Genomic DNA, 13,111 nt, shown 5'->3' with positions numbered 1-13,111 from the left:
GGGAACTCCACTGCCAGAAGTTTATCAAAGTCTAAACCCTACTGAACTTATTACCTTGGCAATGCATGTGAAATGGAGCTGTGCATATTAGACCCTGATTTACTACCAGCATAGCTGCAGCTGTTTGGGTCCAGAGGAGACAAAGCCATGGAAAGGGAATTCATCGTCAGAAAGACGTGTTTCGAGTCCTGCTTGTCCCATTTCATGGCTGGGTGACATTAGGCAAGTTTCTTCATCTCTCTGAGTTGGTCTACATATACAAAATGGGGGCCAGAACCAAACTCTCCTCAGATAGTGGGGAGAGGTCAAGGTTTCACGTTCATGCCATAGAGCTACATCTAATCAAAAAACATAAATAAGGTAATCGGTTAACATCACTTTTTAAAGTTGTATTATTTATTTTTTGTGTGTGTGACAGAGACAGAGAGGGACAGATAGGGACAGACAGACAGGAAGGGAGAAAGATGAGAAGCATCAATTCTTCATTGCAGCACCTTAGTTGTCCATTGATTGCTTTCTCATATGTGCCTTGATGGGGTCTACAGCAGAGCGAGTGACCCCTTGCTTAAGCCAGTGACTTGGGCTCAAGCCTGCGACCTTGGGCATCAAGCCAGCAACCATGGGGTCATGTCTATGATCCCATGCTCAAGCCAGCGAACCTCACACTCAAGCCGGATGAGCCTGCATTCAAGCCAGTGCCCTCGGGGTTTCAAACCTGGCTCCTCTGCTACTGCCTGATCAGGCTAAAGTTGTATCTTTTAAAGAATTCCACATTCTCCAGGCCTTGGGCAGGGTATAGACATGATCAGTTCTCATTATCAGCTGTTCTGCCTTCCCCTGAGGGTAGGTTCATCTTTCTGCCACTGAAGACAGTTTCTGTCACACCAGCCAGGTCCCTCTAAACAAGCCTGGCCACTATAAGTCAAATCTCCACCCGTTCCCCTACCCCTGTGCAAGAGGGTGTGACCAACCACAAGTGTCAGGCAAAACCATGTGGTTTCCTGTCTGGGGAAACCGATCACCCTCTCTTCCATATCTGTGTCATTCCTCACGGCCAGATGATGTTTGCTTATCATTTTATTGATTTCCCCCCTTACAAACAACCCACTCTATCTGCGGGTTCTCTCTCACCCAGCTGCCTCACGTGTTAACAGCCCTTGCTTGCACATCCTCCAGAGCCCGCCCCCCCCCCCCATTTCATTCTTTCTGTACTTCTTTTCGTTCCTGTGCCATCTTATGACTCTGAGCCCACTAGGCTGAGAGCAGCTTGAGAGCATCTTTTAACCCAACAGTGTCCAGCACATTAGCGTCCCATTAAATATTTGCTGCATCGAATTGAAAGCCCTGTAGAAGGATGGTTTCTGAATAAAACATAAAAAGAGCCGGGGAAAGAAATATGCATAATTACACAGATTAGCTCAACTGTCTTTCAGGAGGGCTGTAGATTTATTTATAGTTTGGCAGAACCCTACTTTAATATCTCAAACTGTTTTCTGGTGTCTCTGACAGTGACAGCTGGTATACGTTGCTTTTGGGGTGATGAGATTCACCTTCTCCCTCTGGGGGTGGTGGTGAGGGGGTCCCCAAAAGCATTCTGGCCGAGCAGGAGGCCATGGGTGTGGTACTAGGGCCTGGTATGCATCAGCCAAGCTTGCACTAGAACAAAGAGTGCCTGAGACCCAGAAACTCAGTTGGTTCTGGGGCCCCGCCAAGAATGTAGCTCATACCAAGGAGTGACTGGTGAAGCATTAGGGAAAGGCAGTGTTTCTGGGGCGTCCTGTGCAAAGTCGAGCTCAGTGTCTATAAGGCAGTAGCTACAAGTCGTCGAGGGGAACCTTAAACAATCTTAGATTCCTGACGTTTCAGCACATCAGCAATGTCTTCTGGGCCCGGGCTTCCTAGAAGGGATTTAACACTGGCTTCCTCAGCAGGAAATAGGGTCAATCAATCAACTGCTGTGGGCTGACCACCGGGCTCACCCAGAGAGGTGCTGTAAGCCACCAAATCTGTGTGAGCTGCTGAACCCCACAGGCCTTCAGCAGAGCTCACCATGGCCTTGGACACACAAAGCCAGTTACAAAACAGGAACAGGTAGAATAAAGACCAAACTGGGTGCCTCTGCCTCTAAAGCAGCAGGTGTTCTAAGAGAGAAAGAGGATTGTGGCTGCAGTGGGCAGGGAAGGCCTGGAAGGAAAAGGCGGGGTCTGGCGGGACTTGAAAGCTGGTTGGTTTAGCACGGGTGTGTGTGCAAAAAGTTCCTTGCAGAGGGTAAAATACTATGCAAATGTGAGTTATTACTATTAATGACTTTGGGTGGGGGAAGAACAAAGCAAAGGGAGCAAAAGCTATTTTTGCAGGGTTTTTCTTTTCTTTTCTTTTTTTTTTACAAAGTTGTGGACTAAATGCCAAATTATGAAATATGCTATTCTGGGAGACTGTGTTCATGCCTAAGACTATGGCCTTGAGAGTGAGGTAGATCTGGCTTTAAATTCTGCCTTTCCTATCTCTATAATCCTGGGAAGTTATTTAACCTATTCCATTTCAGTTTTCTTCTGTGTAAAATGGCAATAAATAACCCAGTTTTACAATGTTGAAAATACTACTTTTGTGTACAAAGTGGCTAGCACCTAGTAAGCAATCCATGCAGATAGGAACTCTACTAATAAAAATAACAAGCATGTCTGATTTGAAACTCAGCCTTCATTTTGGGGTCCTCTTCCTCCTACTCCCTTGAGCCACTCAGCAACCTAATGTTCTCATCTTTCTCTATTAAAAGTTGCTCTTAGAAAAAAAAATCTAGTACTAGTATCCTCTTCTGAACTGCAGTTAACGTGTATACCCCAGGGATCCTTTATTTTAAGCCTTAGCTAAAATTGCATCCTGGGGGGAAGATTAAGAGGGACACAGGGTGCTATCTAGACTCCTGAAGTCCCACCAGGCTTGGCCCCACCTCAATAAGGACTTGAGGCCAGTCCTTTGAGGGAGGAAAGCCAAGACCAGTTAAACTCAAGCGGAGCATTTGTGTTGGGGCATAGGGAGAAACAGCTCAGAAATTTTGCACCCATTAGCAAAAAGAAAATTAATTTGAAGGCTGGAGATAAATGGGAAAAATGCCACATGGGCTTAAATAAATGGGAAGCAATGAGTGAAAAACAAAACAAAGCAACAAAACAAACAGACCCTGGCCAGTTAGCTCAGTGGTAGAGCATTGGCCTGGCAAGTGGGTGTCCCAGGTTCAATTCCTGGTCAGGGCACACAGGAAAAGAGATCATCTGTTTTTTCACCCTCTCTATGTCCCCCTCCTCATTCTCTCTCTCTTTTTCTCTGTCTCTCTCTCTCTCTCTCCCTCTCTTCTCTTCCCACAGCATTGGCTCAATTGGTTTGAGTGCATCGGCCCAGGTGCTAAAAATGGCTCCATGGAGCCTCCAACTCAGGTGCTAAAAATAGCTCAGTTGCAAGCATGGCCCCAGATGGGCAGAACATTGGCCCCAAATGGGGGTTACTGGGTGGATCCCCGTTGGGGCAGATGTGGGAGTCTGTCTCTCTATCTCCCTTCCTCTCACTTGGAAAAGAAGAAAAACAGCCTGACTTGTGGTGGCGCAGTGGATAAAGCGTCGACCTGGAAATGCTGAGGTCGCCGGTTTGAAACCCTGGGCTTGCCTGGTCAAGGCACATATGGGAGTTGATGCTTCCAGCTCCTCCCCCCTTCTCTCTCTCTGTCTCTGTCTCTCTCTCTCTCTCCTCTCTAAAAATGAATAAATAAAATAAAAAAAGAAGAAAAACAAACAAACAAAAGAAAACAAAGAGCAAGTAGGTCCATGTTCTTGGGCCTCAAGACTAGTGTGAGGATAGCATGCAGAGGTAAGCAGGGTCCTGAGACCCAGGGGCCAGTCTGGTCAGGCAGCTCAGCTTGTTCCATCTGCTGGAGGGAAGGAGCACCAGGAACCAGAGGGTCTATCTCTACTTTGTTCCACAAATAGTTAGCTACAATATCCAATGGAAAGGGGTGGGGGGCACTTTTTATCCCCAGACTAAGTCCTGGATCTTTCAGCCCCACCTCCTTCTTCCACCCACTGCTGCAAAGTCCCAGGAACCTTTCTGCAGCGAGGTGATTTCCTGGGACAAACAGTCCTCAGCAAGAACTTCAGAACTGCCTTGGTCAATTTGCATTCAGAATGTGTTCTCTCCTCCTCCCTTCTCCCACAGGAAAGGTTTCCAGGCCGGCCCACAGCTCACAGATATCTAATGGGATAGGGGGAAAATAAAAAAAATGCATGAAAAACTACAGCTCTAATGGCACTGGAAAGCTTATCCACCACTGACAGCACTGTGGGAAAATGTGTTCCTAGTTTCAACATGTTTCCCTCTGCCCCGGCATAAGGCTCGGCCTCCAGCTCCCTCCGGCCCCAGCAGATAGTCCACTTGGCCCCAGGGCACCTCTGGGGGAACAGGGGAGTGGGCTTCCTCAGCCGTCCCAATGTCTGGGCCTGCCGAGGCTGGAAGGCATTTGGGCGGCTGCCCATGGTGGTGGGTAGGAGTGGAAGAAGGGGAAGGCTGTGCTTGTGGTCAAGGGGCTCTTGGCAGAGATCTGAAGAGTGGGCAAGAGGGAGGGATGTGGGCAGGCGGAAGTAGCTGTTTCTATTCTCTGTGTGGGTTGTATGTCATCTCCAGAGCACACACACAGAGTAAGTTACAGTTTGGCTTGAGTTTGCTCCAGGTTTAAAAGTCTCAGTTCTCTTCTCCTGGTTCTTCCTGTTTCCCTCTGGGAGCCCAGCTTTGGGGATGCCCCTCTAAACTCAAGTCCACAAGGTTGCTGTTCTGTCTCCACAAAGGCCACCCCCAGGCCAGATCATTTCTAGGTCCCTGTGGGTCTGGGACTGGCTGGAGACCTTTCTCAGATCTTTCTGAGGGCCCTTTAGTTTCATGTTGACATTTCTTTCTTCCTATTGGACTCTGATGGTCTGGGCTGGAAAAGCCCTGCACAAACTGGCCTCTCCATTCAGCAGGGCAGCCAATCTGCCTCCTCCTGGTGACTGACTAACCCATCCGACCACATCATTTACTCACTTCTCTGGAGCCCTTGTTCATTCAGTCATGGATGGTAAGTACACTGCTTACCAAAAATAGGGGATATTTTATCGCTTCATATTCATTTTGAAATATCCCCTAATTTTTGTGAGCAGTGTAGTTATGCTAGGGCAAGACTAGGATGTTAGGATAATAATAACTACATGTATCGATTATTATCTGCATCCCTTCTGCTAAGTGCTTTGCCCATATTAACTCATTTATCTTCACATCAGTCCTCCTATCCCCATTCCACAAAGGGGAAACTGAGGCCCAGAGTTGGTAACTAACTTGTCACTCAGCTGGGGACAGGCAAAGTTGGGCTTCCATCCCAGGCAGTGAGATACTGGAACTCCTAACGGGAGCTCCCAGTGGGAGGATCGGGAAGGTTTTCAAAAGCAGCTGAGACTCAAAGGAAGGATGAAGACTTAGCCAGGGAAGGTGTGATAATGATGTGCAGGCAAGATTCTGGAAAGGGATCAGCTAAGCCAAACAGACTGTCCAGCCCTGGTTCTCCATTTGTTAAATCTTATCTTGAACAGAAAAATATTTACCTTCTTTGCAAAGACTTTGCTCCTGTTTATGTTTGGGTATCTCATTTATTTAATCGTGGACAAAAGCCTTCACAGCTTTCTCCTTCAGTTTGCACTTCAGTCATGACAGCCAATTTCAAAACTGAATTGGTTTCTGAAAGTTTGCCCCCATCCCTTAGACTGTAAGTTTCTTGAATCTGGGATGCATGTTTCTTTCTCTCCCACAGTACCTAGCACAGTGCCTTAGTACATATTCATTAAATAAATGGACAATGTGAGACACTGATTTGGACTCAGAAACATAGAACAGCTACATCTAAAGGTGCCCCTTGCCTTATCCTTGGTCTCTGAAATAATGGGACTATATTACTCTCATCAAACTTAAAGTTATATTTATAATGGGCATTTTTGTATTTGCTATGAACCTTTTGTCATCCCTCAAATCAAATATATATTTTTTATTTCTTTTGCAATCTAATAACAATGAGAAAAAAATCTTCAGGAAGAAAAAGGCTCACAATTCTTCTCAAACAGAAGAAGTATCTTCAGAAGGTGCATTTTGAATGGTCTAGGGCAGGGGTCCCCAAACTTTTTACACAGGGGGCCAGTTCACTGTCCCTCAGACCGTTGGAGGGCCACCACATACAGTGCTCCTCTCACTGACCACCAATGAAAGAGGTGCCCCTTCCAGAAGTGCGGTGGGGGCTGGATAAATGGCCTCAGGGGGCCATAGTTTGGGGACACCTTGTCTAGGGGCTCCTTATCTAGGCTGAAAATAGTCTGTAAACCCCTGTACTGCAAGCAGTGGTTCTTAACTCTACCTGCATTTCAGAATATCTAGTTTTAAAACATACCCATGCTGTTGTGGCTGGGTAGCACAGTTGATTAGAGCATCATACTGATACACCAAGATTGCAAGTCCAATCCCTGGTCAAGGCACATATAAGAATCAACCAATGAATGCATAAATTAGTGAAACAACAAACTGATGTTTCTGTCTCGCTCATCCTTCCGGTCTCTTTAAAATCAATCAATCAATAAAAATAAAATAAAATAAAATAAAATAAAATAAAAAACAAAAAACAGACCTATGCCTGGGCATCAAGAGATTTTGATTTAATTGGTCTGAGAAGGGGCCCGGGCATCAACTTTTTTTTTTTTTAAGGTCAGTTATGAAGCAGAAGAGGCTTCCTGACAGTGCTCTCTCACTGGTCCCTTGACATCTCCCAGCACTGCTGGAAGACTCATCACACTTGGGTCAGAGGAGAGAGGTAGGAAATGCTTGTGGATGCACTGGGGCCTCCCAGTCACGGGCAACAGAATGATGTGGTTTTCATTACACAGCTGCAAGCAAGGGTCTTCGTACACAGCGGTTAAAAAGAAGAAAAAGAAAACTACTATTTCAGCATTAGCAGTGAAGAAGGGATGCTCTTCTCCCTCTATTCCAGACAGGAAGGGAAAGTTATCTGGTTCCCAGGGGATAGCTGGGGGTTGGGGCAGCAGCCACCGAGCTGCAGGGGAAGCCAAAGAGCCTCCGGCCAAGTTGGCCAGGAGCAACCTCATGCCATTCTTGGGTGTTTTCATCAGGCTGCAGAGAAGTGGTTAAGTAAGCAACAGGGGGCCACTGTCCTTCATATCAGGCCTGTGTGCAGCTAGGGACGATCAACAGCAGTGTCTGAACTTGGCGTCTATGTGAATGCCCACAGAAACTGTACACAGAGTTTAAGTGTGTGTGTTTTTCTAAGGGAAACGGTTTCTGTTTTTCATCAGCTTCCTAAAGATTAAGGATGACAACTGGCCCTGAGCAACATCCGCTCTAAGCTGAACACCTATTTGTCACCCACACACTCTGCCCTGTCAGATTTGTACAACTGAAGCGGGGCTAGGCCACAGCTAATTACAGAAGTAGATGACATTCACCCTCTGTGCTCGGCCTCAAGGTAATTCCCCACGTTCAGGTAATCTGAGCATGGCTAATTGTCACCAACTTTGTCACCCACCCCAAGTCGGGTCTTTCCCTTCCTGTCCAAGCACAGGGGCTCTCTTGGTTTCCCTACATCTCTGTTCTTCCCTCTGCCTTGTACTCCCGGACTCGAATCCATTTTTTTCTCTGTCTCTACCCAGGTCCATCACTGTACCTTTGCCCTCCAAGGTTAAGTAACCATGATGTCAGTTTTCCAAGATCTTCCCCAGCCTTCTGGCTCCTTGTTACCACAATGACTTGTCACCCTCAGGGTTCTGGGCTGAACTTTCAAGGTGATGGGCAAAGGGTGCAGTGTCCTGGAAGCAGAGTCCAGGCCTTGGACTTAATTATCTAAGTCCCAGAAGGAGGACACATTGTTTCAGAGAAAACATTAGCACTGACTTTGATGCTACACTATAACAAAAATAAGAGGCAACTACCTAACTAGTTTTAAATGCGGGCCAAAAGAAATCCTAATTAATTTACAAAAGCAATTTATTATGTGTGCCTAATTCCCACTATGGCACAATAATGGTGCATGAATCATTAAGTAGGTCAGTTTCCCTTCATTTCAAAACTGAACTCTATTCAGGTATGTCAGTCAGTCTTGAAAGTGTGCTGATCCCGTGGCAGGGCTGTCTGCTTTCAGTTGGGGGGGGGGGAGTTACCATAAGAGGAGAATGTTTGCCTAGCCCTGGAAGCCAGAGCGGGGAGAGGAGCCTGACAGGCCAGGGCCCTCTGCATCCTTCAGGATTAACTGTGTCACCTTAGGCAGGTCACTCTACCTCTCTGGACTTTCTCCCCTCCTTTCCAGGTCAGAGAACACTGGGGAGATTGGTTTTCAATTTTTTTTTTCTTTGTAACTCCCTTTTCTTTGTTTCCCCCAAATGAAACAGACGCAACTCAAAAATATAAAGCAAGTGAAAGAAAAGCTGCCTAAGGCTGCCTTTGAGGTGTCTTCACAGAAGCCTGTGTTCCTGGCTTATCCTATGAACTAGGACATTGTAAGAATGGGGGTAGGACTGCCAAGTACCACCATGCAACTGTCACAGCTTTGGAGGGAGGGCTCAGGATAATACCCACATGTGCAAGGTAGCATCTCAGGGGCATTGATAGTATACCTAGAATGCCCCTGCAAAAACATACGGATGGAACATTTATTCTGAATTTCTGAGGGTAGTGGTTAAGATATATACTTAAGATCTCGCACTTTCATGAAAAATAAATAAATAAATAAATAATACATACAAACATACATACATACATAAAACTAAGTCCAAACCGTTTGATTTCAAATATAACTCTTCAGATGGTTGGAGAGGATGAACTGAATTGACTGAGTTATGTCTCACTTTCAAAAGAGGCAGTTTTGAAACCTGTGGTCCCCCAAGCTCTAAAATACTAAGCCATTTGTCCTAATGACACAGCTGGCTCTGAGCTCTAGAATACCACAGGAATATCACACCACTGCAAATTACTAGGTGGTGCTCAGTCTAGAAAAAAACCGGAATTGAAACAAAAGCCTTGCACTGTTTCTGAGATGTACATTTGATATGAGCTAATCAAGGCGTTTTTGAGATTATTTCGCTGGAGGCAGAATTATTCTGCACAGTTAAGCAGTCCTGCAGTTAACCCCTTTGTTGGGTCTACGTATAAACACACCACCCAATACAGTGGACGATTTTCTCCCTCACTGAAGTCTCCAAAGACAAGGCCTTTTGGTAAAAGGTGAATGCAGGGCTAGTCAACCTTACAAAAGAAGTCATTTAATGCTCAATTTCCCCAACTTTCCTATGATTAAAAACTTCTAGCCTCAAATGCTGTTATTACATTTTAAATTTTCTTTCCCCTCCCCCAACAAATCCTACTCGGCAGGATTCCTTCTATTTTTTTTTTTCCCAATCTGACTTTGAAAACAGCGACCCTCTCCTCTTCTCTTCCATGCCCTAAACTCTTAGAATCGGTGCCTGCTGACCTTTCTCCAGCACTCTTCCTGTCTGACACACCAAACGCTGGTCTGAAAGCTAAGAGGAGGTAAAGGGTCTGGGCGGCCGGGTGAAGAGGAGGGAGGGAGGTACTATATATTTGGCATCCGTTCAGAAATTCAGAAAATGTTTGTGCAACCACTCCCCCAGCCAGGATCCACCGCACCCCCTGCCTCCCAGCACGTTAATAAAAAAAGATGTGAGCGATGAAACTGGAGAGCTCAGGAGGGACACTCAAGGTGGTCATCTTGTGAATGCAGAAAAGTCCCACTGGTCACCATCCCACATGTCCAGACCTCATCCCTCCTCTCTTATCTCCACAGTTGGTGATCAAGATCTCTAGGGCTCCCACCCAACCCCCCAGAAGTAGCCAGTTAAACAGGAGCAGCACCGCCCATTAACGGCTTATGTGGGACAAACGGAAGGACTGACACCATCTCTGCACGTCGGGGTGGCAGCGCTATGCACCTTAAGAGTCACATTGTTCTTAAAAAAAAAAAGAAAAGAAAAGAAAGAAAGTAAAATGAGCACACAGGCCTGGAATACATTAACTTGTGAATTGAATCTAACACACCCGAGGAGAGCCCATCTCTCCCTCAAACAAAAAGAAGGAGGGAAAAGGAGAAGGCACATTACCATCTTGTCCTGAGCTTTCCAGATATTCGGTCAGGTCACAGCCAAAGGCACTGGTGGCTCCCTTTCGTTTCAGCTTCTGCTTGGCACCCTTGTTCTTCATGAGTTAGTCCCAAAGAGGTTGCCCCTCCGTGTCCCCCTCCCCTCTGCTTGGCACCGCGCCGGAGATGGTCTCCGGGGTTAGATCAGCCGCTGCGGCGCGGCTCTGGGGGGCCGCATGGGCGTCCGGAAGACCTCGGGCCGGGGGCAGTGCGCATGGACCCCGCGGGGCGGCGCGCAGCCTGCAGTCCGCGGCGCGCTCCTCCAGGGCCGCGGTGCCGGGGGCCGTGCGGAGCTGGCGGCTGAGGGCCGGCTCGCTGGGGAGTGTCACTTCCTCACTTGGAGTCCCGGGGACTTTCACAGGCTCCTGCGGTGTCTTCGGGTGTTTTCCTCCCTTCGGGGAGGGAGGGCGAGCTCGCCTTTCCGCCTCTCGGGACGCCCAGGAACGGACGCGAGCGCGGGGGAACGTGGCGGCCACGGGGGGCGAGGGGACAGCGCGGGGCTGCGTGGGTCCTCTTCCCGGCGCCCGCTGTCTTGCCTTCAGACGGCTTCGGTCAAACGAAAAGTCAGCATCCTGTCTCCCTCGCCCGCCCTCACGCCTCCCTTTTTTCCTGTCTTACAAATCCTAGGATCATCCAGCTCAGGAAACGCTGGAAGGAAGTTAGCGAGGGAGGGGGGCGGAGGGTGGAAATTTTTGGCAGCGCCGCGGCCGTGTGAGCCCTGAGCGGAGGAAGTAGGTGGGTGGGTTGAGGAGTGCGGGGTGGGGGGAGAACCCGGTGGGGGGGGAACCCGCCGCGCGCCGAGCGGCTCCGCGGCTCCGGAGATAACCGGGCGGCTCGGAGGAAATCGCCGCTCTCCGCCGAGGACCCACCGCCTTCCTGCGCCCCCGGTGGCGCTTTGAAGAGGCAGGAGGAGCCGCGCGGGCATTCTAGCTAGAAGGGGCTAGGTGGGACTGAAAAAAGGTTCTGCCTTGTGTTTATCTAACTTGTCACCATCTCTTTGACACTTTCTATTTCGGTGCCTGCCTTCTTCCTGCACAAACCCAAAGAGTAATGACAGAAACCGAGACAGGGATTCCAACGGAGAAACTTGACAGGGCGCGGTTTCCGCCGGCCACTCTCCTCCTCCTCTTCGCGCCCAGGTACCCCTAACCCGGCTAGCGCCCCTCCTACGTGAGGGGAGGGTAGAGGCTGTGGCTTGGTAACCACTGCCCAGGAAATTAGAAATCTGGTCACAGATTCAAGGACACACACACACACACACACACACACACACACACACACACGGCACACATGAACATATGCATTACTGCAGTTTGCTAAATGAACGGGATGGGGTGATGGGAAGAATCCAAGATTTAAGGTGACTGATTGATATTATAGCATAATGTGGGGGGGAAAAACAGTCTCCCAGCTTGTTTCACAATTTGTCTCAAGTTTTCATGAGGGCATGTTTCTTCTTTCCCAGTTGGTTTTGAAATTCCTTGATTTCTGTGTACCCAGTGTATAGTAAGCACTCAAACTCTTGTGATTTAACCATTTGAGGTTTAGATCAGACTTCCTGTAAATTCAAATCCATACATAGGCTTGAGGGATAGGGACATTCATACAGCTCAGATTGCTACCAAAAGCTTTATGTACCGTATTTTGATTACTGAATAACTTTACAGTCACTTATCTCCCTATGTAGCATCATGACAGTTTGTGCATTTTGACTCTTGACCTTATCTCTTTATCAGAGGTCACAATTGATAGCCTGCCTGTAGAATCTGACCCACAGAGCTGTTTTGTTTGGTGCACTTCATGCTTTACATTTTTTAAAAGTAATTACCAACATTAAACAGTTGAGAGATTTCACATAAGAGAGCTGAATTTCCGGCTTCTCTTGCGAAAATAAGAAGTTCTAGTAACACCGAAAGTGCGTTCCCATGTGGCAAGGACTGTTGATGCTAAGTTGTGTCAGTCCCCTTTGGAGGTACCTTATTTATTTATTTATTTATTTATTTAATGGATTGATTTTAGAAAGGAAAGGAGAGAGAGATCAATTTCTTTTCCCACTCACCCATGCCTTCACGGGTTGATTCTTGCATGTGCCCTGACCAGGGACTAAACCCTGGCACATCAGGACAACAGTCTAGCCAACTGAGCTACCTGGCCAAGGCCGGAGGGAGGCACCCTCTTTTTTTTTTTTTTGTATTTTTCTGAAGCTGGAAACGGGGAGAGACAGTCAGACAGACTCCCGCATGCGCCCGACGGGGATCCACCCGGCACGCCCACCAGGGGGTGATGCTCTGCCCACCAGGGGGCGATGCTCTGCCCCTCCGGGGGTCGCTCTGCCGTGACCAGAGCCACTCTAGCGCCTGGGGCAGAGGTCAAGGAGCCATCCCCAGCGCCCGGGCCATCTTTGCTCCAATGGAGCCCTGGCTGCGGGAGGGGAAGAGAGAGACAGAGAGGAAGGAGGGGGGGGAGAAGCAAATGGGCGCTTCTCCTATGTGCCCTGGCCAGGAATCGAACCCGGGTCCCCCGCACGCCAGGCCAACGCTCTACTGCTGAGCCAACCGGCCAGGGCCGAGGCACCCTCTTTAAGGAGAGGAATCTTCCAGTTTCACAGCCTTCATGGCCTGTCTTCCCCCCTTTGCACTTGCCTGGCCTCTGAAGCACTTGAGTTCTCGGCCCAAACTCTGTGTATAGTGTATAGTGTTCCGTTCATTTTCTGTCTGTCTCTCAGTGACATCAACACATTGCCCCAATCTTGGTGAGACATCTTCAAGTAACCACTGATTCATTTCTCACTTTCCACCCCCACCTCCGGGCTAATCCTGCCCAGACCTATGAGTCCTTCAATATGCCTCTCCTGTGGCTTTCTTCCTTTCAGGCACATTCTGTGAGTGT

At 48.2% G+C, this 13,111-nt stretch overlaps 2 protein-coding genes across 2 annotated transcripts in view; one reads left to right on the top strand and one right to left on the bottom strand.

Annotated features, from left to right (window-relative positions):
* ARHGAP31 (Rho GTPase activating protein 31) overlaps positions 1-10,321 on the bottom strand; it is a 117,986-nt gene extending 107,665 nt beyond the window's left edge. The window contains exon 1 of the mRNA XM_066347772.1: positions 10,185-10,321. Coding sequence (XP_066203869.1) covers positions 10,185-10,284 — 100 coding nt within the window. The 5' untranslated portion in view covers positions 10,285-10,321. The remainder of the gene's footprint in view (positions 1-10,184) is intronic.
* Positions 10,322-10,702: 381 nt separating this feature from the next.
* B4GALT4 (beta-1,4-galactosyltransferase 4) overlaps positions 10,703-13,111 on the top strand; it is a 65,393-nt gene continuing 62,984 nt past the window's right edge. Inside the window, exon 1 of the mRNA XM_066347775.1 lies at positions 10,703-10,785. The gene's annotated coding sequence lies outside the window, so the exon portion shown is untranslated. The remainder of the gene's footprint in view (positions 10,786-13,111) is intronic.

This window comes from Saccopteryx leptura, chromosome 8, assembly GCF_036850995.1.
Source record: "Saccopteryx leptura isolate mSacLep1 chromosome 8, mSacLep1_pri_phased_curated, whole genome shotgun sequence".
In the NCBI taxonomy this organism is placed as follows: domain Eukaryota; kingdom Metazoa; phylum Chordata; class Mammalia; order Chiroptera; family Emballonuridae; genus Saccopteryx; species Saccopteryx leptura.
Note: the sequence above shows the minus strand (reverse complement) of the source record. Positions and strands in the feature narration are given on the sequence as shown.